Source organism: Xylaria bambusicola (genome assembly GCF_022495145.1).
Source record: "Xylaria bambusicola strain CBS 139988 unplaced genomic scaffold F5B22scaffold_65, whole genome shotgun sequence".
Lineage (NCBI taxonomy): Eukaryota > Fungi > Ascomycota > Sordariomycetes > Xylariales > Xylariaceae > Xylaria > Xylaria bambusicola.
In genome coordinates, this window is record NW_025953618.1 from 76,408 (window position 1) to 104,003 (window position 27,596).

At 49.7% G+C, this 27,596-nt stretch overlaps 7 protein-coding genes across 7 annotated transcripts; 4 read left to right on the forward strand and 3 right to left on the reverse strand.

The window, feature by feature from the left end:
- Positions 1-204: 204 nt before the first annotated feature.
- Positions 205-4,216, forward strand: F5B22DRAFT_625984 (uncharacterized protein). Its single transcript, XM_047976207.1, has 5 exons — positions 205-610; positions 728-1,075; positions 2,176-2,216; positions 2,285-2,448; positions 2,505-4,216. Exons 1-5 carry the CDS (start codon positions 567-569, stop codon positions 3,525-3,527), a joined length of 1,620 nt encoding a protein of 539 aa, XP_047826169.1. The 5' UTR covers positions 205-566; the 3' UTR covers positions 3,528-4,216.
- F5B22DRAFT_487995 (phytanoyl-CoA dioxygenase) lies at positions 4,211-5,725 on the reverse strand. The gene has a single exon (XM_047972310.1). It carries the CDS (start codon positions 5,427-5,429, stop codon positions 4,431-4,433), a length of 999 nt encoding a protein of 332 aa, XP_047826170.1. The 5' UTR covers positions 5,430-5,725; the 3' UTR covers positions 4,211-4,430.
- Positions 5,634-7,704, forward strand: F5B22DRAFT_487963 (phosphoethanolamine cytidylyltransferase-like protein). Its single transcript, XM_047972309.1, has 3 exons — positions 5,634-6,027; positions 6,136-6,907; positions 6,989-7,704. Exons 1-3 carry the CDS (start codon positions 5,837-5,839, stop codon positions 7,346-7,348), a joined length of 1,323 nt encoding a protein of 440 aa, XP_047826171.1. The 5' UTR covers positions 5,634-5,836; the 3' UTR covers positions 7,349-7,704.
- Positions 7,705-11,348: 3,644 nt separating this feature from the next.
- Positions 11,349-13,218, forward strand: F5B22DRAFT_660857 (camp-dependent protein kinase regulatory subunit; the record flags this gene model as incomplete). Its single annotated transcript, XM_047980321.1, has 2 exons — positions 11,349-12,014; positions 12,077-13,218. The coding sequence occupies 2 exons, from the start codon at positions 11,349-11,351 to the stop codon at positions 12,776-12,778; spliced, it is 1,368 nt and encodes a 455-aa protein (XP_047826172.1). The 3' UTR covers positions 12,779-13,218.
- Positions 13,199-13,871, reverse strand: F5B22DRAFT_651221 (Pre-mRNA-splicing factor SPF27; the record flags this gene model as incomplete). The annotated part of the gene is made up of 2 exons (XM_047979431.1): positions 13,199-13,770; positions 13,829-13,871. 2 exons carry the CDS (start codon positions 13,869-13,871, stop codon positions 13,199-13,201), a joined length of 615 nt encoding a protein of 204 aa, XP_047826173.1.
- A 686-nt stretch (positions 13,872-14,557) lies between these two features.
- On the forward strand, positions 14,558-17,145 carry F5B22DRAFT_639562 (Neutral/alkaline nonlysosomal ceramidase; the record flags this gene model as incomplete). Its single annotated transcript, XM_047977734.1, has 3 exons — positions 14,558-14,829; positions 14,895-16,391; positions 16,572-17,145. The coding sequence occupies 3 exons, from the start codon at positions 14,558-14,560 to the stop codon at positions 17,143-17,145; spliced, it is 2,343 nt and encodes a 780-aa protein (XP_047826174.1).
- Positions 17,146-19,517: 2,372 nt separating this feature from the next.
- F5B22DRAFT_651223 (glutaminase GtaA) lies at positions 19,518-21,884 on the reverse strand (the record flags this gene model as incomplete). The annotated part of the gene is made up of 6 exons (XM_047979432.1): positions 19,518-20,657; positions 20,716-20,887; positions 20,947-21,053; positions 21,117-21,280; positions 21,336-21,631; positions 21,691-21,884. 6 exons carry the CDS (start codon positions 21,882-21,884, stop codon positions 19,518-19,520), a joined length of 2,073 nt encoding a protein of 690 aa, XP_047826175.1.
- Between the last annotated feature and the right edge of the window lie 5,712 nt (positions 21,885-27,596).

Sequence of the window (27,596 nt, forward strand, 5' to 3'; positions counted from 1 at the left end):
CCCGAACTCTGCTTTACCAGGTAGGTATCACCTGCAGTTAAGCCACCAACAGTCATCACCGGTTGTCTAGGTACCTACCTACCTAGGTACCTACCTATTGGTATATATACACTTACATAAGCAATGTGTGGCTAGTATCCATTCAAATCATTCATTGTATGGAGTACAGGTAGAAGGTACCCACCCTTAGCCACCCTGGTCTGTCCCTGCCTCGCCTGCCTTATCGTTAGTTTATCTGAATAGCAGCTTTCAGGCGCGAGACCAAAGCCCGCAGCCTATTGGCCCAAAGTTTCTCTCCGTCTGTCTCCCAGCTCCATTGCGCCCATTGCCTCAGCCAGCACCGCTCACCATAACCTTCGCCCCTAACACTGCAAATCTATCTTGCACCATTTCCTCATCATTTCTTTCCCTACATACATCCGTATCAGCCAGTCGAGAGAGCCATTGCGTAGTTGCTCTCAAGGTTGTATGAACTAGCTACCTAGGTAGACTAATAGTCCGCTGACCTGGGCTATCTCGAGCCTCACCTTGTCACTTGTACTGACAACTAACCACTAACCTTGATCATGGCGGACCCCGAGAATTTCGAGGACGATCTCTTTGCCGACCTGTCAGTACTCCAGCCTCCATCTCAAATCCTCTTGGCTGAGCTTTCCGCCATTTGCGCCCGCTCAGTCGGAGAGTCGGGGGAATCCAGCCCTCAGCATTGTCGCTAACTTTTTCGCAGCTACGATGATAACCCTGGCTCGGCTCCTGCCGCGCCTGCCCCTAAACCTGCTCCCGCCATGGCTGCGGTCCCGACGCCTACTCCTGCGGCAGCCTCCATACCTCAATCCGTAGCAGAGAAAGCGTCAGAGCCTCAGGCTGAATATGTATCCGATGAGATGGCCCATAGTGCTGTTGAGAACGGCTATGGTGATGATTACCACGAGGATGCTTATGAAGATGATGATGACGTGGACTTTGACCTCGGCAACGGCCCAGCTGCAAACTCTACGGCGGTACCGATGAGACAAGAAGAGTCGCTTGGTCCTGCTTTCCATACTACTCGTGGGCCTAGCGCTAAGGAAGATGGGTAAGTTTTCTCGTTTGCATTGATTTTCGTATACTATGTGCGATCTCCGTTGGGATGGTCGACAGCCAAAATGGGTACGGTGCACTAGCACCAGATCAGCCAGTTGGTAGTTTGGATGGCTAGGCAAGTTCTACGCGAGTGAGTCAGTTTGCTACCTGGAGGGGATGGCTCGGTATCCTGGATCACGCCAGAGGTTGTGTTAGGCTTGAAAGGCATTTTGCACAGTACCAAGCTAGCGCCACGAAGGAGTAGTGAGGTATAAGGTTTTACCAATTCAGGCGGTATCGAATGCTGGCCAAGGGACAATACCATCGTCATGGCTTAATGTGCATCTCAAGAAGACAAAAGAAGAGAGGGTTGATAGCGGAGTGATTCACATTACTGCCTGAAAGGACCATACGATATAAGTCGACCATAGCCGTGCGAAAGCACTCTACTGCTTTTCATAGCCATTCGTCAGGATAGGCTCATAGAGCTCGCCAAAGAACACCTTTCTGAAGCTGTAACAAGAAGACTGGTGGCGAATAGCGCACGAGTTAGATGATCTAGCTTGACGATAGCAAAGACCAGAGCAAAAAATCGACAATCATTTCGGTCATCCTTCGCTGTTCCCATGTCCACTTGAGCAGTATGATTGTGGCCAGTTCACCGGGATCTGGTTATTGGCTCGCGTGCCCTCACAAATGAACTACACAAACTCGCACTTATATCTTCCGCATTGTCATCAAAACTCGTCATTTTTAGCCACAACAGTCAGTTTAAACCAAGAAAACTAAGCTTGGGGCTAAGGATGTGGTTTCGTATTCTGGCACCTCTATTGCTCTTGGCAGGGATATCTCCAATTCGTAACGACATCGAGCATATGCGCATCAAAAAACCAGTATCTTGCGGCGTACATGTATATGAACGCTATACAAATGCTCATTGGAGAACGGCGAAGTTGGGTTTGGCCTTTATTTCCCTGAGCTGGCATGTTTGCTCGCGTGACGAACCGTGCCATTTCAAACTACCAACTACAATCTAACTTGAGCCTACACTGGGCTATTTACATATGTTACAATGACTTGTAATGCGTACTAGACTGACAGGATCTCTAACAGAAAGATGTTTATTGGAGGTTTGAACTGGGAAACCACTGATCGTAAGGCCTTGCCTCATAGCTTCAGCACTCTATACCTGAATGCCTAGCTAATATCTATACCTGTGTAGAATCGCTACGCGACTATTTTTCACAATTCGGTGAAGTCACCGAGTGTACTGTCATGAGAGACGGCGCAACGGGACGCTCTCGAGGGTTCGGTTTTCTCACATTTAAAGACCCAAAAACTGTGAATATTGTCATGGTCAAGGAGCATTTTCTCGATGGGAAACTGGTATGTGATGGCGCTAGATATTCGAAGATTATGTTTAGTTACTAACAAATAGTTAGATTGATCCGAAGCGGGCTATTCCCCGAGATGAACAAGAAAAGACCTCCAAAATATTCGTTGGAGGTGTCAGCCAAGACACAACTGAAAACGAATTTAAGGATTACTTTGCTCAATTTGGACGTGTTGTAGACGCCACTCTCATGATGGACAAAGATACTGGAAGACCCCGCGGTTTCGGATTTGTCACTTTTGAGAACGAGGTTGGCGTCGAGGCATGCTTAAGCACGCACCTAGAAATTCATGGCAAGGCCATTGAGGTCAAGAAAGCACAGCCTCGAGGTAACATGCGTGAAGAAGAAGAAGCTTCAAGACGTGGGGGCAAGTTCAAGAAAGGGGGTATGGATGACCAGGGCAGCGGTCAAAACCAGATGACAAACCAGATGAATCAAGGAGGTATGACGCCACAACTCATGGCACAGTACATGCAGAGATTTCAGCAGTACATGGCCATGATGCAACAACAACAAGCTATGAATAGAGGGATGGGTATGAATCCTGCCATGATGCAAATGCTTCAGATGCAGCAGATGCAACAAATACAGCAACAGATGGCTCAGAGCGGAGGCGCCAACGCAAACAATATGGCCGCAATGAACCAGGCCATGATGCAACAGATGATGGGTAACGCTGGTTCGAACCAAGGTCAAGGCCAGGGCGGCGACGAGCAACAGGGGTATAACGATTACAATCAACAAGGTTTTAATCAGCGTGGCGGCGGAGGAAGGCGTGGTGGCCGAGGCGGATACAACCAAGGTTATGGAAATATGGGCAATGCCGGTGGTGATCCGACATCCTGGGAGGGCATGTATGACGATGTTCCCCAACCCAACTACAACCAAGGCGGACGCGGCGGTTTCTATCGAAACCGCGGCGGTCATCAGCAAAACCAAACGACCGCAGACCCCAATCACGCCCCCCCGGCCAACGCTCCGACGGGCCCTAAGAACGCCGGCAAACCCGGCGCCAACTACCGCGGGGGTGGTCGAGGAGGCAATCGTGGTTTCCACCCTTACGGTCGTTAACGGAACGAATTATGAGTCACCTTCATGGCTATACAGCTCTCTACCGCAATGTGAAGCCGGTTGATCCCCTGTACGAATGAGTCCAACATCTCATTAATTCACCGGGGAGCAAACAAATCTCAGCATTGCAGCACAGATCCGTTACAGGTAACAAGTATGGCTCCGCTTGTTGACCATGTTACTTTCTTCAATCCCAATCCCCACGGGCCAAGAATCTTCGGCAAACGATTATTGCTGCGCTCGTTTGCGTGTATTTATAACTTTTTTTTTTTACGATCGAGTGCATAATATCGTTAGATGTGTCATCCCAGGATGTCGTGACACCTCGCACACAAGGAAAAGAACCGAACTACAGAAGGACCAGGCCCACCGCGGCAAAGGCGAGGTCGGGAAGACACTCTCTTTTCCTCTTATCGGCGATGATCTCTATCCCATCTCAACGTTCTCGCGGCTTGCCATATGAAAAGGAGGCATGTCAAGTTGGCTTCGGTATTGCTTCGGCCACGATGAAAACAAAATATTTTGCTGGGTAGTTAGCCCCCCTGGCAGATTCATAGCAACGGATCAAGGGGGAAATCGATGTTAAATTAATTACGTTTTACCTGCCTTGTGGCTAATGTTCTTTTTTATCTGTTCTGAGTATAGAGATAACAAAGTTTATGGAAACTCATGCATTCTACGATCTGCATTCACAACCCAGAATCTCAACATTTCTGCACCCCCTGACTGATATACACAAAATGAAGTAGACGACAGATGATTGAGTACACTGGTCGTTTGATGTGAATCGCCCCTCCCTATCGCTAATTCAGTACATGCCTCCTGTTCTCTGATGCTTGTATGCTAGGTATCTCCCTACTAATACAGAAATTCATAGGCCATTTTACAGTAAGACTGACAATGTCACGCCCTAACTAGCTTCGTGAAGCCCTCGGCGGGCGGCTGTAACCAGTTCCGCGCATCATACGTAGTCCCTTCTCCCTCGATAACATGGAACGTATATATAATACGTCCCTTCTGGCTCGTATTCCTCTCGCTCTTATGTAACAAATTCCCATGTATAAGAATAAGCGAGCCAGCCTTGACCTCCCCCATAACGTATTCCCCGTCCGCGCCCTCCCCCTCCTTCTTATCTTCACCATATTCCTCGCCAATAGGGAACTGCGGGCCCGCGTTATCCATGAACTCGGTCCCGGACCTCCCGTCCGCAGCGCGCGCGAAGCGCTGACGCACGGGCGCCCACCGGTGACTGCCCGGGAGGAAACTGAGACACCCGTTCTCGGCGGTCGCGTCCTCGAGCGCGTACCAGAAGCCCACGGCGCTCGGCGGGTCCGTGTACAGGAAGGTGCTGTCCTGGTGCGGGGGCACGGCGCCGCCAATCTCGGGCTGCTTGCAGATGACCATGGACTGCAGACAGCGCGGGTCCCTGAACCCGAGGGCGCGCGCGACGGCCGCGGGGTGCGACTCCTTGTGGCCGGCCGCCACGCTCCCCGTGCTGGTCCCCGCGCCGAGGAGGTCCGGATTCAGCGCGGGATCCAGCAGGGCTGCGAAGGGGGGCGAGAGCGCGTGCAAGTAGTGCCCGATCTTGTTGATCGCGCGCGCCTTGGGCTTGAGGAGTTCCCCGTTGGGAGAAAAGGCGTCCTCTTCGAAGAAGAACCGGATCTTGTCGCCCGATGTCAGGAAGTAGTCGTCGCCTACGTGGTCCGACTTCTCGCCTGTGCTGAACCGCGTCATGGGGTGCTCGGACAGGGAGAAGTCGTCGAGGAGCTGGTGCGTCTCGGCTAGGAGCGCTTCTACGGTTGTTGGTGGCAGGGCGTTGGGGATCACGAGGTACCCGTCGCGCTCGAAGTCTGCGAGCTGGGAGGGCGTCAGCCCGCCTGTTGATGGTTGCTCGGAGGACATGGTGATTTGGAGGATGAGACGGGAATGTGACAGAGGACTTCTAATGATTGAGTAAATGGTCCTATAATTTATCGGCTGTTAATACCAAATGTAGAATTTCTGGATGAGTCGATGTTCGATCTGAGATCATGGTGGGGGTGAACCACGTGCCAATGCAGGCTGCTGTAGGTAAGGATGAGTGAGGGGCATGAGGGGTGATTAGGAGGGGCAGCTTTCCCCCTGCCAAAAACTCCAGCTCCCATCAGCCAGTAGGTAGAGCTAACACGGTTCTAGCCTTTAGCTACCATCGTCTAGTGACTTGCTTAACGAGTAAGAACAACAAGGACATTCGTTGTATTTTGCCGTATAAGTCGGTAACAGCTCATATCTCATTCATTCAATACTAGACTTCATTGCTACTTGCAAGCATGGGCGGAGAAGAACCGGAGCTCTACGATGAGCGAATCTGGCTCGACGGGTGTTGGGACTTCTTCCACCATGGCCATGCCGGCGCCATGCTGCAGGCGCGGCAACTCGGCAGCGAGCTCTATGTCGGCGTGCACTCGGACGAGGACATCATGGCTAACAAAGGCCCAACAGTCATGAACCTAGATGAACGGTACGAGGGATGACATGCCGTTTCAGAATATGTTCACACCCATCATAGTCCTTCTTATTTACACAAGTCCGCCATTTGGGATGGACAATGGACTAACACCGCTACAAGTCTCGCCGCAGTAGATGCTTGCCGCTGGGTCACGAAATCCGTTCCCGACGCGCCATACGTGACAGAGCTATCCTTCATTGGCAAATATCACTGTCGGTACGTTGTTCACGGCGACGACATCACGTCAGACAGCAACGGCGAGGACTGCTACCGCTTTGTCAAAGAGGCCGGCCGTTTCAAGGTCGTCAAGCGGACTCCGAGCATCTCTACAACAGATCTCGTGGGTCGCATGCTGCTGTGCACCAAGACGCACTTCATCACGTCGTTGGAGAAGGTGATCACGGGGCGAGAGGGTCCCGGTACTGAAGCGGAAAGAAAGGCAGAGGGAGAGGCCATGCTGACGCGCATACGTCAGTATGCTACCGATGAAGGGGGAAAGGAGCCCGGTCTCGATGTCTTTTTCTGGACTGCCTCCGACGCTGCGAAGGCCGAGGATACGAGAGAAGAGACGGGTGATTTTAGCCCACTGCTCAAGGGTAAGGAACCAAAGCCGGGCCAGCGAGTTGTGTATGTCGATGGAGGATTCGATCTCTTCTCGAGCGGTCATATCGAGTTCCTACACCAGGTTGTTTTAGCCGAGGAAGAGCTAGCGCGACAAGATGGATGGTACGATCAACAGGCCGTCGATGAGCGTCGGGGGAAGGGCGCGGATTATGGCCCCGTGTTCGTAGTAGCTGGCGTGCACGATGATCGAGTCATCAACCACTGGAAGGGAATCAACTATCCCATTATGAACATCTACGAGCGAGGACTCTGCGTCCTTCAATGCCGAGTGAGTTATTGCACCTCTACTAGCAGCCTGCGTGACACAAAGCTCACAGAACTAACTAAACATTTTTCTTCTTCGGCATAGTTTGTCAACGCAGTCATATTCGGCGCCCCATTTACCCCTACCAAGTCATATCTCACGACACTACCCTGGGGTACGCCCGACGCTATCTACCACGGCCCAACGGCCTTCATACCACTATCGTACGACCCGTACACGGCCCCCAAGAAAATGGGTATCTTCCGCGAGATATCGAGCCACAGATTCCGAGACGTCAATGCCGGGTCCATAGTGCAACGCATCTTGAAGAGCCGGGATCTCTACGAGGAGCGACAGCGGAAGAAGGGCGTCAAGGCCGTCGGCGAGGCTGCGCAGAGACAGAGGGAGATCCTCGAGGAGGAACAGCGTCGTAAGGAAGAGAAGATGGGCTTACCGCGGTCATAACATAATAATATAAGTAGAGATTTTATTCCTCTACGATAAAGAAGGGGTTTTGGTGTGTTAGGAGACTTGAGCAGGTTTACTCACGCTTACTTCGCATAGACTAAAAAAAAAAACACCTCGGGGTCGTCGTTCTCATGTATGCTGGTAATGACACGCTATTGAAGATAGACATTAGTTTAGATGAATTCTATACACCAGCACTACTCGCCGGAGATGTAAGTAGTACATCCTTACCCACACAGCAAGGTCCAAGGAGTCTCGTCTACAGCCTTATTCATGATCACCCTCAGCAGCAATCAGCGTGCTTTCAGCTCCCATGATGTATCAACAGAAATCTGACGTGGGACAACCCCAGCCAATTGAGATCTGGGACCTACTATTTATTGAGTAACATCGACCCGCGAAGAGGATTTCCGAGTCTCTACTGTAACGTCTCGCTTAGTCAGATCGGCACAGACTCTGCTCGACGTTGGTAAAACTCAATACTTACCTAGGTACCCGAGCACCTAGGCGAGCTAGGTAAGCAGATAGAAGGCACAGCAGTACTCCGAACAATCTTGTAGAATAACTCTGGTGAATTGGTTTGGACGGACGGCATGTCAAACCGGTGAAGAGGGTACGTTATATGTCCATCGTACATCCCGAACGCGTTGTGTTTGGTCTTCTAGCGGCAGGCAATAGATAAGCCGTGCGCGAGAAAGATTCTACCTACCTACCTACCGACGAAGTGATATATTACTTCTGCTATATATATATAATATACAATGTTAAAAGGGGGCGCATCGGTAAGCGATATCACGGCGCGGTATGCTCGCGCATGAGAAAAAGAATAGATGCGTGTCCCGCCCCTTTGTGGGTTGGATCGACTATTCGCTCGCCTTGTTTATCATCGTGTATCACATCACCTGATTAAACCAGTATCTTTTTTTCAATTTCGGCTCTAACGATATCATCCGAAGGTATCGTCTGTTAGACTCTGATGTCGTCTGATTCTCTGTCGCACGAACCTTGGTCTCGGAGATTGCGTCATTTGGAATGAGTACTTAAGTTGCGTAAGTACTGTATAGTAGGTATTGACATTTATTCTTCAAACAGTTACTACGTTCAAAACAGTTACTACGTCTCTACATGCTAGTGATAGGTAGGTGCCTTTATCTTATGTTCTGGTATTATGGCACCCAGAGTCATAGCATCCTTTAACGATGCTATTGTTGTCTAGGTTTTGGACGTTTGAGTCATATAGAATGACAGCGTCGCGGATGACGTACCTGTAAGCTTGAGTACCTACCTAGAGTGAGTAAGTCGGCTGTATCTTGATACGACCGAGCATGGCCAATGAAATAGATGGGAGAGATTGTGTTACAATCCGATCTTTTTACTAGTGATGAGCCAGAAGGATAAGAAGCCCATCATTACCTATCAGCTACCTACTCCTGCGGAACTCTTGTTAAGAGATCTTGATCGCTGCCTTTAAAGGTGAGATGAGAGAGAGAGAGAGACAGCATGTATGGGCCAGGTGGACCAGACCTGTCCCGGTTGCCAAATCAGTGCTAAATGGATGGGCGACGGAACGATGCCGGCATCCCCTGTCGACAATACAGCTCGGGCAAAAGCTTCTAGAACGGGCAAAGAAGCTTGTCGATCATGACATACTGCAGGCACCGGCACACAGTCATCCTTTTTATCTGGTCAGACCTGATGCACATACTTACACGTAGGGAGGATCTATGTAGGTACTGAGGCAAGCTACAGCGCATTTGCTGGTGTAGGTGTGCGGGTGTGTGTGGCCACCCGTCGCACTACATACTATATTTGACAGACAAACATTCCGACAAGGGAAGATAGGTATACATAGTAGGTAACAGGAAGAATATCAAGAGAAGAGCAGAGAAGAACATTACAAAGGGGCATGTCTCATGTCCAAAATGCTTGATTACATGTTATTGAGGAGGTACACAGAAGCTACCTCGGGGAGGGTGCGGGAGATACTTCCCTCAAAGAGAGCCGGGCTGGCGGGGTAGCTACAGGGTCAGCCCAGACACAAATCTGAACCGTGCGCCCTTCTAGAAAGCGCGAAGAAGCCTTGGAAACAGGTGTCAGAGCCCATCCGAGCCGGGGGAAGCTGCTGGGGACTTGATGGGTTTGGATGGGGAACTGGCTCTGAATCAGGCCCTATTGCCTCTTCCGGTTAGTTCCTATATCTTTCTCCAATATCTTGTCCAATAATGTCAGTTGTCTCAAGACGCAATAACAGACGCAATGGCAGACGCAATAGCAACCCGGCGAGTGGTGAGAAATGGCCCCCCCTCCTTTCTTCAGCGACTCGCTCATGCAATGGGCTGGACATGCAGTGGTTTCCTATATCGGCTGGAGGTAGGCTGATGCTGATGCCTACGGTAATTTTGGTTGGCTACCTCTCTGACCGTTCCCGCCTCAGTCACCCTTTGCAGACACCCTTTTTGCCGCGGTGCTGCTATCTCAAAGTGGTAGGTAGTTGTCCACCTATCCACGGCGCCGCCACAGTTACATTTCACGATTTTGTCTCTTCGGCTACAATAGAGAGGCATGTCTTTGTTGCCTTAGGTCGGTGGGATGATAGGTAGAATGATACCTACTCACTAAGTCCTTATGTAATAGGTTGATGTATGGTACTATCCTTTACTCCACAAACTTCTACAAGTACCTACTATGTATACCTAGGTAGGTAGGTTATCGTCATCGCCGCTTCTGTAGCGTGCTAGGCACAGACACACTGTTCCCAAGAGCGCTAACTGCTCTACTACAGATAGATGCTTACCTGCATAGGTACTTACTTAGGACCTCTTGAGACCTCTGTAGGCGGGAAAATCCACTACGGCAGTGATACTTCTGCGGTATGGCCAAGGTACATTCACACCGTTGATAAACCTTACCCACATGGGTTCTCCCCTCCTCCTCCTCCTCTCTTTACAGTATTTCAACATTTACAGCCTACCTCTACATCCTTACTACCACGACCTCTTCTTCTTCTAACCCATTGCGCACCATCTTTTGCACCATCTTTGACACACTTCCTCCCAGCTAGCATCAATCAACTTAACTCTCCTCCCATCCTCTACATCAGCTTCTATATCCATCAGCTTCCGCCTTGCGCCCACCACGATCCTACCAACTGCATGGAATAACATCTGTCCTGCCTTGAGCCCACGACACGGCCCTTGGACCTAGATTCCACCTAGATTCCATAGGACCCTCCTTGCGTGGAACTCGACATCTTAGCTTCCCCCTCTCTCGCTGCAGCTCAATCAGGGGAGCTTTCTAATCACGGCAAGAGTAAGCACGTACAACATAGCATAGCATACATAACACAGCATTCTATCTGTAATTGTTCCTTCCTCCCGTCCCAAAGCCCACCTATCCCCTTCTCCCCGCCTGTAGACTACAATTCGGCTCCCAAGTTCTTTATCTGGCGACCCCACTGCCATCTCTAGAGCATCTCGTGCCTCGTCAGATCTCCCTTCTCTCACTCTACTCTACCATTGACATTATTGTTTTCTCCTTGTTCTGCATTGGTAGCCTGCTTCCGGGCTCTTCCATCGCATCTCTTTACTACAAGCCCAATTGAGTCTAAGCCTTCCATCTCGCTGCCGAGGCCTTCACTCTCACTCTAATTGCCTTCTTTGATATCGGCTTGTTCTTGTACCATTGATTCTCGTTCTTGGTACCGCGCCTCTGGCTAACGGGTGGAGAAAGTTATTATTACAAGTCAGGTTGCCTACCTCCAGCATTGTAGCCTTATTTGCCTGGACCATGTATGTGATATTCCCTTTTTGGGTAATATTCATTTATTGCCTTCTTTTTCAGCTGTTCCCGTTCTCGACCACTCCTGTCGTTCTCTCCTAATGACAGTTATCCACCATCTTGCATCTTCCCCTATCTACCCCAACAACACATTGAGTAGTGACTCAATTCCGCCTCGGAACTCATTTCTTTCAGAGTGCTCGTTAAAATTCTAGGCGTCATGCTCTTACCTGGTACTTGTACTTACGAGGAAGAAATAGAGAATCTTGACGCCCTGGTTCGTCTTAAAAAGCCGTCCGATATCATTCAATTCTGCGCCGATTACTTCCTCCGACGCCTTGCTGAACAAAGGATTGCCTACCGGATACAAATTGCGTCGCAACCACACAATTTCGGCGTCATGTCTGGGACGACTTTCACAAGCCCCTTCGCGGCGAATTCAAATCCATTTGGCACGGATGGACCTAAACTCCAAACGACGTCATCTGGGCAATTGTTGAACGTTGTAGAGGAGGACGAGAATGACGCTGTTACATCGCCCACGACGGGTTCTTTCGGTGCAAATGGCACCTTCCGTATCCCTTTTGCTGGCGACGGTGCTTCAGATGGACCTCCGTCGTCTGTGAGGACTCCTCCGAATCCAGATAGCTATCCAGCACAATACAACTTCGGTCGACGTACATCCGTGTCAGCAGAGTCATTGAAGCCGGTAGCTGATGTTAATGACAATTGGACTCCGCCTTCGTATCCTAAGCCTGCGGAGCAGCTTGACAGGTTGCAAAGAGCTATCGAGGGAAACTTCTTATTCAGTCATCTCGACGATGAACAAACCGCTCAGATTCTCGGAGCTTTGCAAGAAAAGCCTATCCCGGCTAAAGATATCAAGGTAGGCTACTATGTCAGCCCACATCCCATTTCCATCGTTATTAACAGTTGCGTGATCTTCAGGTCGTTACACAAGGTGATGCGGGCGATTATTTCTATGTGGTGGAGAAAGGCTGTTTTGATGTGTATGTCAATGATACTGGCGCCTTGCAGCCAGGACCGGATGGCATGGGGAAAAAAGTGGGAAGTGTGCAGGCTGGGGGCTCTTTTGGTGAGCTTGCCCTTATGTATAACGCACCCCGAGCAGCCACTGTCGTCTCATCCGAGCCGGGGTGTACGCTATGGGCTCTCGATCGTGTGACATTCCGCCGAATTCTCATGGAGTCGACATTTGCACGTCGACGCCTATACGAAAAGTTCCTCGAGGAAGTGCCCCTCCTTGCCTCCCTTACCCCTTACGAAAGATCCAAGATTGCGGATGCCCTCGAAACTCAAAAGTACCCCGCGGGAACGGAGATCATCAAGCAGGGTGACATAGGACAGTCATTCTATCTTGTTGAGAGTGGGGAAGCCGACGCTTTTAAAAACGGTCAGCCTGAGTCTGTGAAGCATTATCAGAAGGGCGATTTCTTCGGAGAGCTTGCGCTTTTGAACGATGCACCGCGAGCTGCGAGCATCATTAGCGCTACAGAGATCAAGGTGGCAACTTTGGGCAAAAGCGCGTTTGCTAGGCTCCTAGGCCCTGTTGAAGGGATCATGAGGCGGACGAGGTATGTTGGGGTAGCATCTGGCGTCGAAGACGTTGACCCGCTTCATGCACCCTAGACTCTGTTTCCGTAACTATTTTTTAGACGTCCGGTTGGACACCCAAGATGAGAGGTTTTGGTGTGGCAGGCAGGCAATGGTCACATTCATGGCAAGACGAAGCCATTATGAGGTTTAGGTGGCGTTTTTGTGGTATTCTCCTTGTTGCCAATATTGAACAGGCTTTTATGGAAGCTGTAGTCCTTGATACCGTTATACAACATCACACGCATCATTTTATATACACCTCACGAATCCCACCTATCCGTAGAATCAATGTGAATTGGTATCATGAAATCTCCCTAACGCCTGAATAACTAAAACTTGGCTGTGTGTCTATCAGCGCAAAAAGCGCCAAAACCCCCCCGATTTAACTAACTCATTTTTCTTCATCATCGTCCTTATTTTGGTACGTGTGTAGACACTGAAAACAACATCTCCTCATCCGCCGCCTCGCTGCTTGGCAAGAACCTGGTGCCTCAAAGTCTCGGTCGCAACCTCGGTCTCGAGGACGCGGCCGACGCCCTTCCTCCACGCCTCCTCGAGACCCTTGAGCTCCTCGCCCACCTCGTCCTGCAGCCGACGGCGCTGGATATTCACGACGTCAATCTCGCGCTTCGCGGCCGCGAGCTCGCGCTCCAAGACGGCCAGATCGGCCTCCGTCTGCCAGTTCCCCACGAGCCAGGCGTTCTTGCCGTAGGCATCGAGGAGCTGGAGGTGCGTCTGCCGGGACTGGAGGTACGTGTGGGTTGTGTAGGCGCGGGATATGAGCGGCGTTAGATGCGAGGGGGTCTGGCAGGTGGGTGATGGCGCGTCTTGCGCTTCGTACCGGGTTAGGTCGATTGCGTTTAGGGGCTGCTGCGAGGATATCCGGGATAGTTCGGCTTGGAATAGCGGCGTGAAGGTCGGGGCGGGATACGAGGTTGGCGCGCGTGGGGAGGAGAGCTCCGCTTCGGCGGATATGAGGGCTTCGGCTGCGCTGCGCTCTGAGGGGGTTGGGTCTGTGTCGATGTCTGGTGGGGTGGTTGGTTAGGAGTTGGGTTGGGCTGTGAGGGAGGGTGTGCTGCGTACATGGGAGTGACTCGTGCACTGTTGTGCGGATCGAGGATGCCATGTTGAGACCTCTAACACTGCGCGAATTGGCTCGCTTCGGATGTCTTTTCTGTCTTGGAGCAAAGAAAGGATGAGGAAATTCCTGTAGTTCTTCGTTTGGCGCGAGAGGGTGAATTGGAGAGATGGCACGCGCGCGAAGTTGCTGTTGCAATGCATGTCGCCGCCCCCAAATTTAGGCCCCTTATCGATTATCGGCCATGTCAGCTGCGGCGGCAGTTACGAGGGTGCGGTTCCATCGGTGGGTCTCAATGGGAGCCCTACGAAGGACGAGATGAGCCGGTGACGCCAACCTGCGTCATCTGCTTTCCGTATTCGTCCAGTGTTAATCCTCGCTCCCATCTATAATGTACTACTCCCTTAGGTTTCAGCGTGTGCTGTATTTCTGAGGGTGTCGTAGCCAATGGCCTCGTGATAAAAAAAAGTAGAGTTTACCACATAATGTCGCTTCTGGAGTTATAGGCAGGTCCTTCGGTAGGCGTTCAGGGAACATACTATAATTGTATCAGGGGTATTATCTGCTCGCCTTTGTCGAGGTTCATCGCTGTGGATTTATAGCCAAGTCCTTCCATTTCAACTCGGCAACCTCGGTTCTTGCTAGACACGCTGTCGCAAGACAATCTCCCATTCTTAAGACTATATTGACCTCGAATCATGCTCAAGCTATAGACAGACTACGTGGCAAACACCATGCAAGACATCGACCGCGAGAAGAAGGCTGGTCCTTCGCCGCTGCTTCCGGATCTGCGGAGGAATAGAACCACCACGAGACTCACTGTCTTAGCATCAGCTATAGCTTTCGTAGCAGCATTGCTACTGCTGGCTATCGCTACACCACAAAGCCTGAGAAACAGATTAACGCCATGGCTAAGCTACGAGCCATCGAAGCAAGAATGGGCACTCCCATTGGGAGCTAATGGAGATGAGTACCTGCTGGGGGTAGGCAAGGCTGATATCACCGGGTACGTTATTAACGAAACATTCCATGTGGATTACACATGCTAGTGTACTAACATCGACACACCAGCCCCTGCGTAGAGATCAACTTGATGGGCTATGCCGACCCAAATCAAATTGGCACAGGCTTAAGGCAACGATTGTACTCACGCGCATTCATCGTTGCAGACCCTTCAAGTCCTTCGGACAGGTTCATCTACCTTGTTCTCGATACTCAATCCGGGGACACGGCTGTCCGTTACGGCATCTTGTCTGGGCTCCAGCAGCTAGGACCCGAATACGCCGACTATGGTCATCACAACTTAGCTGTTACCGGTACTCACTCACATTCGGGCCCTGCGGCTTGGCTTAATTATCTGCTACCCCAGATCACAAGCAAGGGCTTTGATCAACAAAGCTACCGGGCCATTGTAGACGGCGCTCTGCTATCTATCAAGAGAGCTCATGAAAGCCTCGCACCTGGCTATCTTAGTGTTGGGACGACTAAAGTTTTTGGCGCGAACATCAACCGGAGCTTATTTGCCTACCTCGCCAACCCGGAAGATGAACGGGCGAAGTACAATATAAGCTCTGAAGATGACGGATCCGTAGAAAAGGATTTGACTTTGCTCAAGTTTCAGAGGTCGTCTGATGGGAAAAACATTGGGGTCTTGACGTGGTTTCCTACCCATGGTACTTCGGTGCTTGGCAACAATACTCTCATCTCTGGTGACAACAAGGGTGTGGCTGCTTACTTATTCGAAAAGAGTGTGGTGGACGACGACACCGCCGCCGAAGGTTTCGTAGCCGGCTTCTCGCAGGCTAATGTTGGTGATACAAGTCCTAATGTCCTGGGAGCTTGGTGCGAAGATGGCACGGGGCAGATGTGCAGCTTTGAGAACAGCACATGCAGCGATGGTAGATCCCAAAAATGCCATGCCCGCGGACCATTTTTCAGGGCCAACGACGAGGGCACATCCTCGTGTTTCGAGATTGGTAAACGCCAATTCGAGCCTGCGAAGAAGCTATACGATGAAATGAACCAGGCCTCCACCCCTATCCGCGGGAAATGGGTCAAATCGTTCCATACCTTCCACAGCATGTCCAACTTTCAGTTTGAGCTCCCCAACGGCACGGAGGTCAGCACATGTCCAGCGGCCTTGGGCTACTCCTTTGCTGCGGGGACATCGGATGGTCCTGGTGCATTTGACTTCACGCAACACAACGGGAACCCAAACACGACGTCGCCTGTATGGCAGGTCGTCTCTGGAATATTGAAATCACCGAATAAGGAACAAATTGCGTGTCATGGCGCGAAACCTATCCTTCTCGATGTGGGCGAGGTCTCGACGCCGTACGAGTGGACCCCTAATGTTGTTGATGTCCAGGCTTTCCGAGTTGGACAGTTAGTTATCATCGTTAGCCCAGGCGAAGCCACGACGATGGCGGGTCGTCGGTGGAAGAACGCTGTGGCGATGGAGGCTGAGGCGCGATTCAGTAGTGAAGAGAACGCCGAGTCTCCTGTTGTTGTATTGGGTGGGCCGGCGAATAGTTACACCCATTATATTACCACCGAGGAAGAATATAGGTAAGTTGGACTATATACCTGCCGATCAGATTTGCTCTACCGGCTTGGTACTTTCCCTTCCCTTGTTTGTTATTGAAATGCTTCCGTATATCAAGGTTATGGTACCTTGCCTCCTATTATTCCTTGTTCATTATATCAACCAAATCACCCCTCAATCACTAACGCCTTTCCGCACCATAGCATCCAGAGATACGAGGGAGCAAGCACATTATACGGACCACATACCTTAGCAGCATACATCAACGTCACACTATCATGGATCTCCTCCCTCGCCGCCTCCTCCACCACACAACCGCCCCGCGGCCCCGAGCCCCCAAATAACAGCAACCGCAGCCTCTCCTTCATACCCTCCGTTATCCGGGACGGGACGCCATTCTTCCAGGCCTTCGGCGACGTCGTACAAGACGTCTCCGACAGCGGGAAATATCAGAAAGGCGAGCCCGTGACGGTGAAATTCGTCGGCGCGAACCCCAGGAACAACTTACGCCTCGAACGGACCTACGCAGTCGTCGAGAAGCTGACGGCAGATAAGTGGCAGGTCGTCCGTGATGATGCGGATTGGCACCTCGTCTTCCGATGGCGCCGAGTCAGCGAGTTGCTCGGCACGAGCGAGGTCGCTGTCACGTGGGAGACGGTCGACCCGTGGGCTGAGGCCGGGACGTATCGCATCAAGTACTTTGGGAGCGCCAAGAGCTTGGGTGGGAAAATCACGGAGTTCGAAGGCGTTAGTGGGACTTTTGAACTTGTGGGTTAGGTAAGGAGGTATTTTGGTAGTGGGAACCTGGCAAGATAGGTCTATCCTCATTCATTATCAGATATTTCCTTATTTTCTCCTTTCGTATCTCGCTTTGAGATTGAATAGGGATGCGATGATTTGGTCTATGGGGGTGTATATCTCTTTCCGCCAGCCGCATATGGCTTGATCTGGGTAAATTGCAACGGATATCATATTTGTCTGCAAAGACGTGGCGAAAGGGGCTATAGATTGGGTATATTAGTAAAATATAAGACGGCGAAACTTTTCCATGATATCACTGTTATCTGTTGAGTTCCATACGGCCATTTTTTTATCGAAGTGCTAGAACACGGCGAATGGTGTAATGCAAGGGCAGAGGTAAGCGATGATAGGAAAGCAGATATAGATGCACGATGAGTGAATCATTATAGAAAACGGAAAGATATATATTTATTCCTTGTATTCACGCATATCAAGGTTTCGTGAAGGTCGATTCAGGTCGATTATATTCTGTTGCGTTATAACTACGTAATCGTGCAGGACTTATATGCAGGAACACGGATTTATATACTATACTTCCTGGCAGAGTCCTGGCTTAGGGGGGTTACGTTATGATTTGCGCTTCGCCATGATATGCGGTAAACACATGCATCTACCGTATTGCGTGGTTACATTCTTATTGCGACTATAGTAGCGAACAACGCAGACTCTCACGACGCAACGATCGAAACTGTTTATATGATTATGGATATATCTCGAGCCCTGGGCTTAACTTGTTCGAAAAAATGATTGATCCAAGCTCTGTACCGTAGTTATCTTCCGACCGAGTGTGTAAAGGTACGTATATACATACAATGCATGCGTGCAGATATGTTGATGTAGGTATTGTATATATGAACAGGGTATAACGAGGAAGTATTGGGATGATATAGGGGCTTCAGGAACGAAGGCTCGTGGCTGGAGTGAGACTGATGTCACACATCTGATCAAGATTTACGTCAGATCTGCGAGAACATGGGAAATAAGTACTCTATACCACTGATGAAATGTTCAAGCTTGTAAGGAATGCTAACATGGGCCAAATCATAGTGCCTATCCACGGCAGAACATTCTGATAAGGAAGTAGACTTCATCCATTGAAGCAATTTCTTTAAATATGACTCTTCTATCACCAAAAAAAAAAAAAAAAAAAAAAAAACAATTAAAAAAAACACCAAGCTACTCCTGGTTCGAGCACGATCTACTATAGCGTAAATACCAGCTATCTTGACAGCAATCAATCAACGATAAGTCAAAAGTCAAAACAGACATCATACATCTAGTAGTTGCTTATTAACCTTGTTTTCCGCTAATGCAAGACACATCCATCAACCCTATATTAACAATATATCCCAGGACTCACTATCCCAGGAAATGTCACACGGCCAAGACTTCAGAACCGAAGATAACCGATACTACCCTTGGAAGGAAGTGAGGCTATAAGCGATTGGATAAGGACAATCTGTTAGCTGCAAGAAGACCAACAGTCGAGGCATGAATGCCCAACAGAAGGAAGGGAGTCATAAATTGTATGAGGCCTGAATGAGCATAAATAGCCCAGGAAATCTCCCACTCTAGAGAGAGAAAGAGATCAAGGCCCTAGAGACCCCTAGTAGATTATTAATGAATATGACTAAGTTCCAAGCCCTCTAAAAGAGCCCTTGTCACAGGAAAGCAGAGATGAATGAATCACCAGTAGTTCGGCAACATATAGAACAAATACCTAGAACACACCATTTCTCACAAACATATTTATTATATTATATCTAGTAACACCGGATTCTCATAACTATCTATCTATTTATCTCGGCGCTAGCTAGTGAGCATGTATTCGTTCGCTCATCCTGGTCCATGAGCGATGTGTTGATGCATGGGACATGGATGACAATGCTAATGTCGCAGCATACATAATATGCCATATGACCAGATAATCACGGCGAGGCTTATATAAGTGATAGTGAGGAGCATGAAATAGATGATAAAATCGTAACTAGCGTGTGAAGATAAACATACAACAAGATGAATATCTACGCCGTCAGAAACCCATCAGGGGGTGATAAGATAGGATTGATAAAACGTGGGTATCTAGAGACACAGTGCTGGAATGAATCAGTCATGACGGTCGCCGATGACACTGCCATGATCAGATAGAAGCTTCAAAGTCGTAGATAGATCATAGACTATCCGGGAAATATTTCCAAGCCCAAGGAATCGCAGGACATATCAGAAAGACCCGGTCTAATAAGCCCGGAGAGTACGAGAATTTATCTAGCGAGAAGAAAAATTTCGAAATTTACAAAAAAAGATAGAAATAATGTTTTATTAAGCTCATTAACATCCAACTCTAATTATCAAGGCAGCGCCAACAGCGCAAAGTGGCCGCCCACGACGGGTCGTGCCCTGAACGTGATACCGGGATAATCGCCCGACACGCAATCATACAGGTCGGCGAAAGCGTTGCTGGTAGGCGTCTCGTTGATCCAGGTGGCGATGTGCGAGATGAACTCGTCCCGCGTGTCTTCCGCCGCGATGGCCGCGGCCCACATCTGCCAGTCGGTCTTGGAGTAGGTGTGGCGCGTGTCTAGCGGGACGCAGTACTTGAGGGCTTGCGTGGGGTAGAAGTCGCTCTGCATGTCGTAGACGTATTGCGGCACGAAGTCCGAGCCGTAGCCTAGCAGCGAGTTGGCGTACAGGTTGTAGAGCAGGCCGTGGGAGTCGGCGTCGCCGTAAGAGAGCGTCGTGTGCGGAGGATCCGCCGCCTTGTTGATGCCGAAGCCTTGCCACTGGTCGATGTACGAGGTCGAGATGTTGAGGTAGTTGGCCGCGTCGTCGGCGTGGCCCGTCATGTCCGAGATGTCAGCCATGGCACGCAGTCCAATTATACCTTTGATCGCGAGGTTGGTCTGGTTGGCCAACGAGCCGGCAAAGTCGTCGGTTGAGATTTGATCAGCTGGGATCAGAGACTCTTCGATAAGATAGCCAGCCCATTGTTGCAGAATCTCGTAATGTTCTTTGAGATAATCGACATCATCGGTTCGCTGCGCATAGGCGAGAACCATAATGATCATGTTGCCGCACTCTTCAAGCGGTTGTGGTTCGTCCGTGCCATCGGGATACCCTTTCGCCAGAGGGAAAGTACCAAGGTCATGGATGGCATTGGTGTTAGGATAGTGTCCATTCTCTTGGTTCAGGAATAAAGGCTCCAGGAGATACTTGAGGAGATCGGGGTTGGTGTATAGGATTAGGGGAATTGCGGGGAAGATGACATCTACGGTCTGAATATCACTATTAGAGCTGATTTCCTTCAAGAAGACCACTGGGTCCGAGTCAGTTCCAGTGAACTGCAAAGCGCCAAAAGTCTGTCGAACGCTGAGACTGGTAATAGTCAAGTAATCTTGACCGGCGGCAGCAAGAGAATCCGCTGCCACCTTGTCGTCAAGTTCAGTAGCTAAGTCAGCAGCAGTACTATAGTCGTCATAGAAAAAGGTTACCTATGAATGTTTTATTAGTAATGCTGATCATCAGGTAGGACCATGAAGATGCGCTCACAGCAGCGAGGTCAGAGTCAAAGTAGCTCTTCCACAATGCTGGGTAGGTTGTGAGACCAGAGCCTTCTCCCAATAACTGAATAGCATTGTCCTGAGTGAGACCGATAGTAAACAGGGTATTGACAGAGTCACTTCCCACCGAGCCGAGATCCTTAGCGAACCCAAATACAGGCCTTCGAAATCCAGTTAGTTTTTGATCCCGAACTCGAGAGAGACAATGATTGAGACTCACCAGTTATTACTTATGGCCCTGAAATTGGTGTCCTTGGTGTTTGGTAGAACGCCGTCGTTCTTAAAAGCAGCTCTCACAATAACATCGGAGGCACTTTGGTAGGTAAGCTGTAGAGAAAATCAGCACTTATTGGGCAACAAACGATTCAAGCATGAACTCCGATGACTTACTCCGTCTACGTCACCAGTAGACCAATAGAAGGTACCCCAGTTCGGTAGCTCACCCGATTCCGTGATTTCCGTCTGAGTCTGTCTATAGAATGTATGATACGCAACTCCATCAGACGTGCCGTAGTCCCATTCAATAACAGCGTTCAGGTCACCCGATGCCCATTCTGAGATTGCGCGGTGAGTATAAATGTGGGTTGGGGAAGCTGAGCCCTCACTTACCACCAGATACATCAGCATAAAGCTGTACGTCATGGCTATCACCGTCAAGAGAGTGAACATCGACGTCGAGGTACGAGAACGTCAAAGATTGCCTTTTCAGGTCCTTGGGCGTCACAGGGGAGAGGAAAGTAATGTTCATCTCCACCTTGCCGCCAACGTTCATGACGAAATTGCTTCTCGTCGATGTGTAGGAAAACTCGGTCTGGTCTACATTTTGAGAGTTGGGTACGGCGCCCATCCACTGGTATGTAGTCCCATCGACCCGAATCATACCTGTCCAGGCCGTGACATGTCGTCTATGTGACAGAATCAGAACCATGCAAATTTACCACAACAGCAGGAAGGGGTAACGTACGTCCAGAAAAGTGGCCATTCACCAGCAAGATAACCCCCGTTACCGCCATTACTTCCCGCAGGTAACCAGGTGTTCAAGTAGGGTGCCCTAACGGCAAGGGGTATCGCAGGTGGTCTGGCTGGAGAGAATGTAGATGCTCCTAGCGCCAGACCCCCGAAGAGGAACGCGCCAGTTAGAGCGTTCTTAAAACCCATAGCGCACGATAATAGCAAGCAATAAAAAGGTAGGGTGACTGCTTGTTTTATGGTAAGACGTCTGATTGAATCAGACTATCTTGTATATACAAGGAGTGGATATGGGATAACGTCAAGATGAGATGAACCAAACGAGCACGATGCATGGGTTAATATACTATTCATGAACTCTATCACCAAGCCGTACATAAGGGAGCCGTTGGTAGTATCAGCATATAGTAATCAGATGGCCAGGACAAATAAGGAAGGTTTCTCAGACAAGAAAAGGGTCATGAAGGCTAGTTGCACTCTAGAACATAAAAAGTCTAAGTCATGCGACCTGAAGCGGTCGTCTAGAATCGTGTGGGAGAGACATCATGGAATGTTTCTACAAGGGGGGCCAACCTGCGGCATGGGAGCCGACTTGGCTTTGCGGGCAACGATATCGTGCAGATTATAAGAGCCACTGGCCTGTACAAAAGACTTACACTAGGATCTGGGCGACCCGTTCGCCGGGGTGAGCAATGATGTCTCCCTTTAATTGTTGTGACGCCATTGGCATGAGCAAAAATGGTCGTACTGCAGACAATAAGACTGCGGTGTGGGCCGTACGTCCGGCCAACAACAACTAGCCGGACAGATCGCCCAGACGCGGTGCAATACATCTAACTGAAAGCTAGGGAGCACACGCAAGCCAAGCCGTTGAGCTGGTAGTATATGATGATATAGAGGTCCTCATGTGATGGTCTTTGCTGACAGCATTTCACAAAGCTAGCGACCTGTGAGTTTGGTATGATCGTGGGAGCGGAATGGAATGGAATGTGCCCCCCAATCGGCAACCGGGCGCATTAGCATGGAATTGGAAGAGATCAACATATAGATACATACGGACCGGCTAGTGTCTAGCCGCATGTTTCTTTTCTGTATGCAGAAATTTGATGCGTAATTTAAGGAAGGCGAACAAGCCACGTAGGCGCCGGACAAATCAGCAACAAGAAGCACGACTTTGTGATCTCGGAGAGTTCGTGGCGCGTTATGCCTCCGATGGGCGCTTGGATACGTACCCTTGTACTATTCCGTATATTCCATATACAGTAGTAGGCAGTTCGGCCAAGAATGAGATTGATTACCTACAGTTAGGAGGGTGGATATGCCTATACCTTTACTTATGCTGGCTGCCAACGCAGATGGCGACGCAAGGATCATGCGCGATATTCGTGTACCGACAAGTCATACCTACATCGATGAAGCAGCAGGGAACAAGGCTCAGGGCCAATTCGTAGGTAGGTATAGTAATCGATACGGATTGGGCTAGAAAACCGGCTCAGAGCTCAAGCTCGTCACATTCTCGGTACTTCGAAGCAAGTGGCCGCCACCATGCAGGTCCCGGGAGCCCCAGAGTTGGAGTCGGCTTCCGCCTCGTCCCATGAATCGCCAGGCGGCATCCTTTGCAGTCCCGCTCCGCCACAGGCATAGGATTGATACTATAGCCTCTGCTGTTATAGCTTCATTCAGAGCCGGGCCAGGATGTAGGCAGTGCAGAACCTATCGATGATGTGATGTCGTGCTGGGCACAACTGGCTGCTGGAGTGGAAATCCCGGTTGGCATGGGGGGAGCAGCGCTGACATTGCTGTGTGCTGGCACAGAGCGTTTGCTGTGCAAGAGTATCACGGCATATCGCGAACTCACAAGCTCCCACATATTGAGCATCAGGAGCATCATTGAGCACGAGACCTGCAAGTACTGTCTTGTCTTTCTCTTTGGCTGTTGTGTGAGATGGCCAGAGGAGAGAGAAATGAGCAAGTCCCAGGTTCCCAGGCTCTCGGCGGCTTGGCGCAGTGCGGCATCATCGGCGCTTGGCCTAGCGTATTGTGGTAGCGTGTTAGTGAGTGCTTACAGTGGAGGTACTTACGAAACTAGCCCAAACGCACGTAGCTTGATTTGACCCCCAAGTCCCCGCCTCTTCGCAGATTTCGAGATTTCGGATTTCAGAAATCTGGGGAAATGGCTTGGCGTGAGGAGTGTTGTCCGCGTGTCAGTCGCTCATGACGACCTTGTTCTCGATGTTTCATCGTCTCTCGACGGCCCCGAAGACACCACGAGGTTCCCGTCGTTGGATATTCGAAGCGGTGTACAGTATAGTATGGCTGACACTCGTCATAGCACATGCTTCTTTGTTACCCCCTAGGTGTAAGCCAACCCGGGTCACAGGATTTGTGTTGCCTACCCGATCGCTTGACCTGTGGCTTGAGCAAGGGATTGGTCGAAAAAGGGCGACAAAAGTGCGGAGAGAGCCAAGGGCCAGCTCAGATTCCCCTCAATGGCGCTGCGTGTACATGTATGACTTTTTCGTTGGTAACCTCCCCAGACTCAGACGCGATGATACTTTCCTCATTCAGAAGGCACAAGTTCACATGAGGTTGAAAACACAGAAGTGCCGTGCGTGAGATCAGGAGATCTTGTTACGTTGCACTCTCTCATCCCATCGCATTCAATCTCTGACGTACGAGCTTCGGCTTACTTCGTGATGAAGCAAGTAACATCAACGGCAAGCCTTCGGACCGGGAGACAAAGCGCCATTCTCGTGATCAATCCTCAACAGTATGCAACTGTATGCAATTAAGCAAGTATGCAGCTCAGTTATAGCTGTACCACTCCACAGAACACCCGACTTACAGTCGTGAGGCTGGGTTTGCATCCTTCGTATGGGCTTTTGAGCGTCGTGATTGGTCTCGTAATTTTCTGCAAGACGCAGGGATTGTCTCATGTAGGGAGGATCAAGATGGTGACCTGTGATAGAAAATGCATCGTAAGTATGGTGAGCGGTAAGCTGTTATGAGGTCTCAAGGATGTGTAGGCGAATTCGACCGTATAACGGGCAATCCAGGAATCCTACTCAGGGTTTATTAGTATGTTAGTAGCTGATGTTGCGTCATGAAATTGCTTCATGGCGAAAATACTCATTAGTATTCTGGTTCCTCCAGTGTATGGTGTTTGTGACAAACGTATAAGCCATCAGCGGCTTCTTCGCCCAGGTTAGCCATATATATATATAGCTGATAGAATGGGTTCAAACATAATGAACCACGCTCTAGGTATCTCAACTAAAAATTATTGAATATCATCTGCCATCCCATTTGAGTCGGTAGCCGTTTATGATCTTTCGTGGGCATCGCTGGGCCTAGCTCTCTCCTCCTCCTATTTAACACTAACAGTGATCGTAGAATAGGAAACTGGAGAAGACCGGTCTAGGTGAAGATGGTTGATTAGCTACTTGTTTTGATGATGAGTTTTGAGAGCCGATAGTGCAATTGTATGACATACCGAGTCTGGACTGTTGAAATGACTCCATTCCTCAAAGTTCATATAATAAGAGTTCACTCCTTTAGTGACCGCATTATCACTCGCCTAGTACATGCCAATCAACTCATGTAGCGTCATGTTGCGACATGTTCAGATCGTATATGAGCTTTTGGTGTTTAGTTCATTTGAATAAATAGACACGGGCAAGTTGGGGTTGGGTCTATTCATATATGTTGTCGATCCCGTATTAACTCCAAAGAACATAGGCCCGTGACGTCCCCATAAAGTCTTCACGTGGTTACTCGTGATACGAGGATTTAGATTTGCTTCGACGATGTGATTGGATATTCTTTGGTAGAAGAGATGAAGACCCATTAGTATAAGACAAGAATCCCTACAGGACAGATCAGTGGCCATGGTAGTAGGCGATGTAGCAGCAACTGCTGGTGATAGGATTGGGAACGGTAGCGTTGCTGTATGTGGAAGCATGCATGTGCTTAATACTCCATGGCCGTCGTGAGTTAGAGAGATAGTTCGAACGAAACACACGAAATAGCTCTGTACAATAGATCTGAGCATAATCCGATACGCAGTAGCTCCCTATACACTTGTATTCCGCGAAGGTTCACGATTCCATCGACAACTGCTGGGAGCAGTTGACCTGACAGACGGCTTGCTACTATGTATGGCTTGCTCCATTTATCTATATCAAGTGACATCAATAACTCTGCAAGCCTCCTCTTAGCACAGAGCGTGGGCAAGGTCAGGTATTGGGCAGCTGGTGGCTGTATGATCGCCCAGAACCAGACTTAACTATCTGACCTCCGCAAGTATGCACGATACAATACTAGAGCCTTCTAAGTTGGCTCGTCCTCGACATAAGTTTTGGCGTGATGTATTTGACGATGTCGTTGCGCCCTTGTCAAAGCGGTAGCCCAATGAAAATCGATCAGATTGTAGAAGCTTCAATCTCAATGATAATCTTCTAGAACACTTCTGTATGAAGAATAGCACCTCACGATCGCTTGGTTCTTGGCATCATATTGACCCTGATAATATATCTCAGACACGGTCCTAGAGGTGTGAGAGGCACAGCCACTGTCTCATGTTAGCAATGGTGAGGAAGAGAAATGCCTAAAGCAGGAAGCTAACCGACGACGCCAAGACACAACAAAGAAGTGAGCAAAAGCAACTATAGTCGACCTAACAGAGTACCTAGTGAGTAAGATTTTTGAGACGGCCCTTGGCTCGAAAAGCTTGTGTTCTACATACTATGGATACTTAAGAGCCAAGGCTCGCAGGTTTCACTTGAGAGTCGACGAGGAGAAGAGCGATCAAACAGAGGCGCAGTCCAGCAAGAAGCGCCAAGCTGATATGCCCCATCACTACGCGCCTACATTTCCTACATTTCCTACATTCCCTGGCTTCTGGCACTAAATCAATAGGGCGGACTAGCCGACAGGAGTGCCGTCACCCGTCGCTAGCATCTCCGATTGGTGTACCTGGGCAATCAAGCCTTGTATATCTCATACCTACCCATACGGGTGGACTTGCCGCGTTGTGGCACCATCGTCAACTTGACTCGAGGCTCGATTCTGTTCTGCGCATGAATAATCAAGGAGTTCATCCCCCGATCATTAAATCAGATGTACTGCGCCCCGCGTTCGCCGCCCTTGAGCGGTTTTTTACCACCAAACATCATGGGCAAACCCCTGAAGATGAATACATTGCCCCTCACTATCGCCAGGCATTATCATGTACGCAGCGTGCTACGTGGTGTTGATTCGTAGGTTGTCTGCTCAGCACATGTAAACATATCGGCCCCTCATATCTTCCTCGCTCAGATATGGGCTGATATGTGTAGTACGACAAGTGAGTGGTTGGTACCAGATAACTGATTTTGACAGTGAATATATACAGATTTTGTGTGCGCAACGGTTCAAAATGCCCGCGTTGTCACCGTTACTCTGTCCAAGATAACGTGAGAGACGACGCTCTCTAGGGCCAGTCTACGTTCTTCGCCTTCTAGGTAACAGAGGTTTGTTTGAGATGGTGGCGGTGAATTGGCAAGACCCGGGGGCTGTCGTCTAATGTATAACGGTACCTGAGACTCCGCGCTTCCTGGTGGGCGTCGCGAATATTGTCCGGGATCAACTCTAGGTCTGTTGATGATCTCAAACAGATTCCCTCCAAATCTAGTAATCAGCACGAACCCATGTTTCCACCTAGGCTAAACGTCCCTTACCCAACTTCTGACGTAAGGATGGCGATAGGATCCAAATGAGATTGCATCAACCCTGGTTCTCATTATACACAGGGGGCCACTTGAAGCAGCAAATTATGTCTTTAGGAGGAGGAGGCTGTTCGCCTCACAGAGCCAGACATGAGTTGAAAAGAAGGGATTCTCCTCGACTTTACAACCCTCATCA

What these genes read in the sequence shown, in the direction of transcription:
- F5B22DRAFT_625984 (XM_047976207.1), top strand. Translation starts at nt 567, where the DNA reads ATGGCGGACCCCGAGAATTTCGAGGACGATCTCTTTGCCGACCT. An exon ending in GACGATCTCTTTGCCGACCT is followed by an intron (nt 611 to 727) that starts GTCAGTACTCCA and finishes ACTTTTTCGCAG; the next exon opens with CTACGATGATAACCCTGGCT. An exon ending in ATTTTCTCGATGGGAAACTG is followed by an intron (nt 2,449 to 2,504) that starts GTATGTGATGGC and finishes ACAAATAGTTAG; the next exon opens with ATTGATCCGAAGCGGGCTAT.
- F5B22DRAFT_487995 (XM_047972310.1), bottom strand. Translation starts at nt 5,429, where the DNA reads ATGTCCTCCGAGCAACCATCAACAGGCGGGCTGACGCCCTCCCAGCTC.
- F5B22DRAFT_487963 (XM_047972309.1), top strand. Translation starts at nt 5,837, where the DNA reads ATGGGCGGAGAAGAACCGGAGCTCTACGATGAGCGAATCTGGCTCGAC. An exon ending in GTCATGAACCTAGATGAACG is followed by an intron (nt 6,028 to 6,135) that starts GTACGAGGGATG and finishes CACCGCTACAAG; the next exon opens with TCTCGCCGCAGTAGATGCTT. An exon ending in TCTGCGTCCTTCAATGCCGA is followed by an intron (nt 6,908 to 6,988) that starts GTGAGTTATTGC and finishes TCTTCGGCATAG; the next exon opens with TTTGTCAACGCAGTCATATT.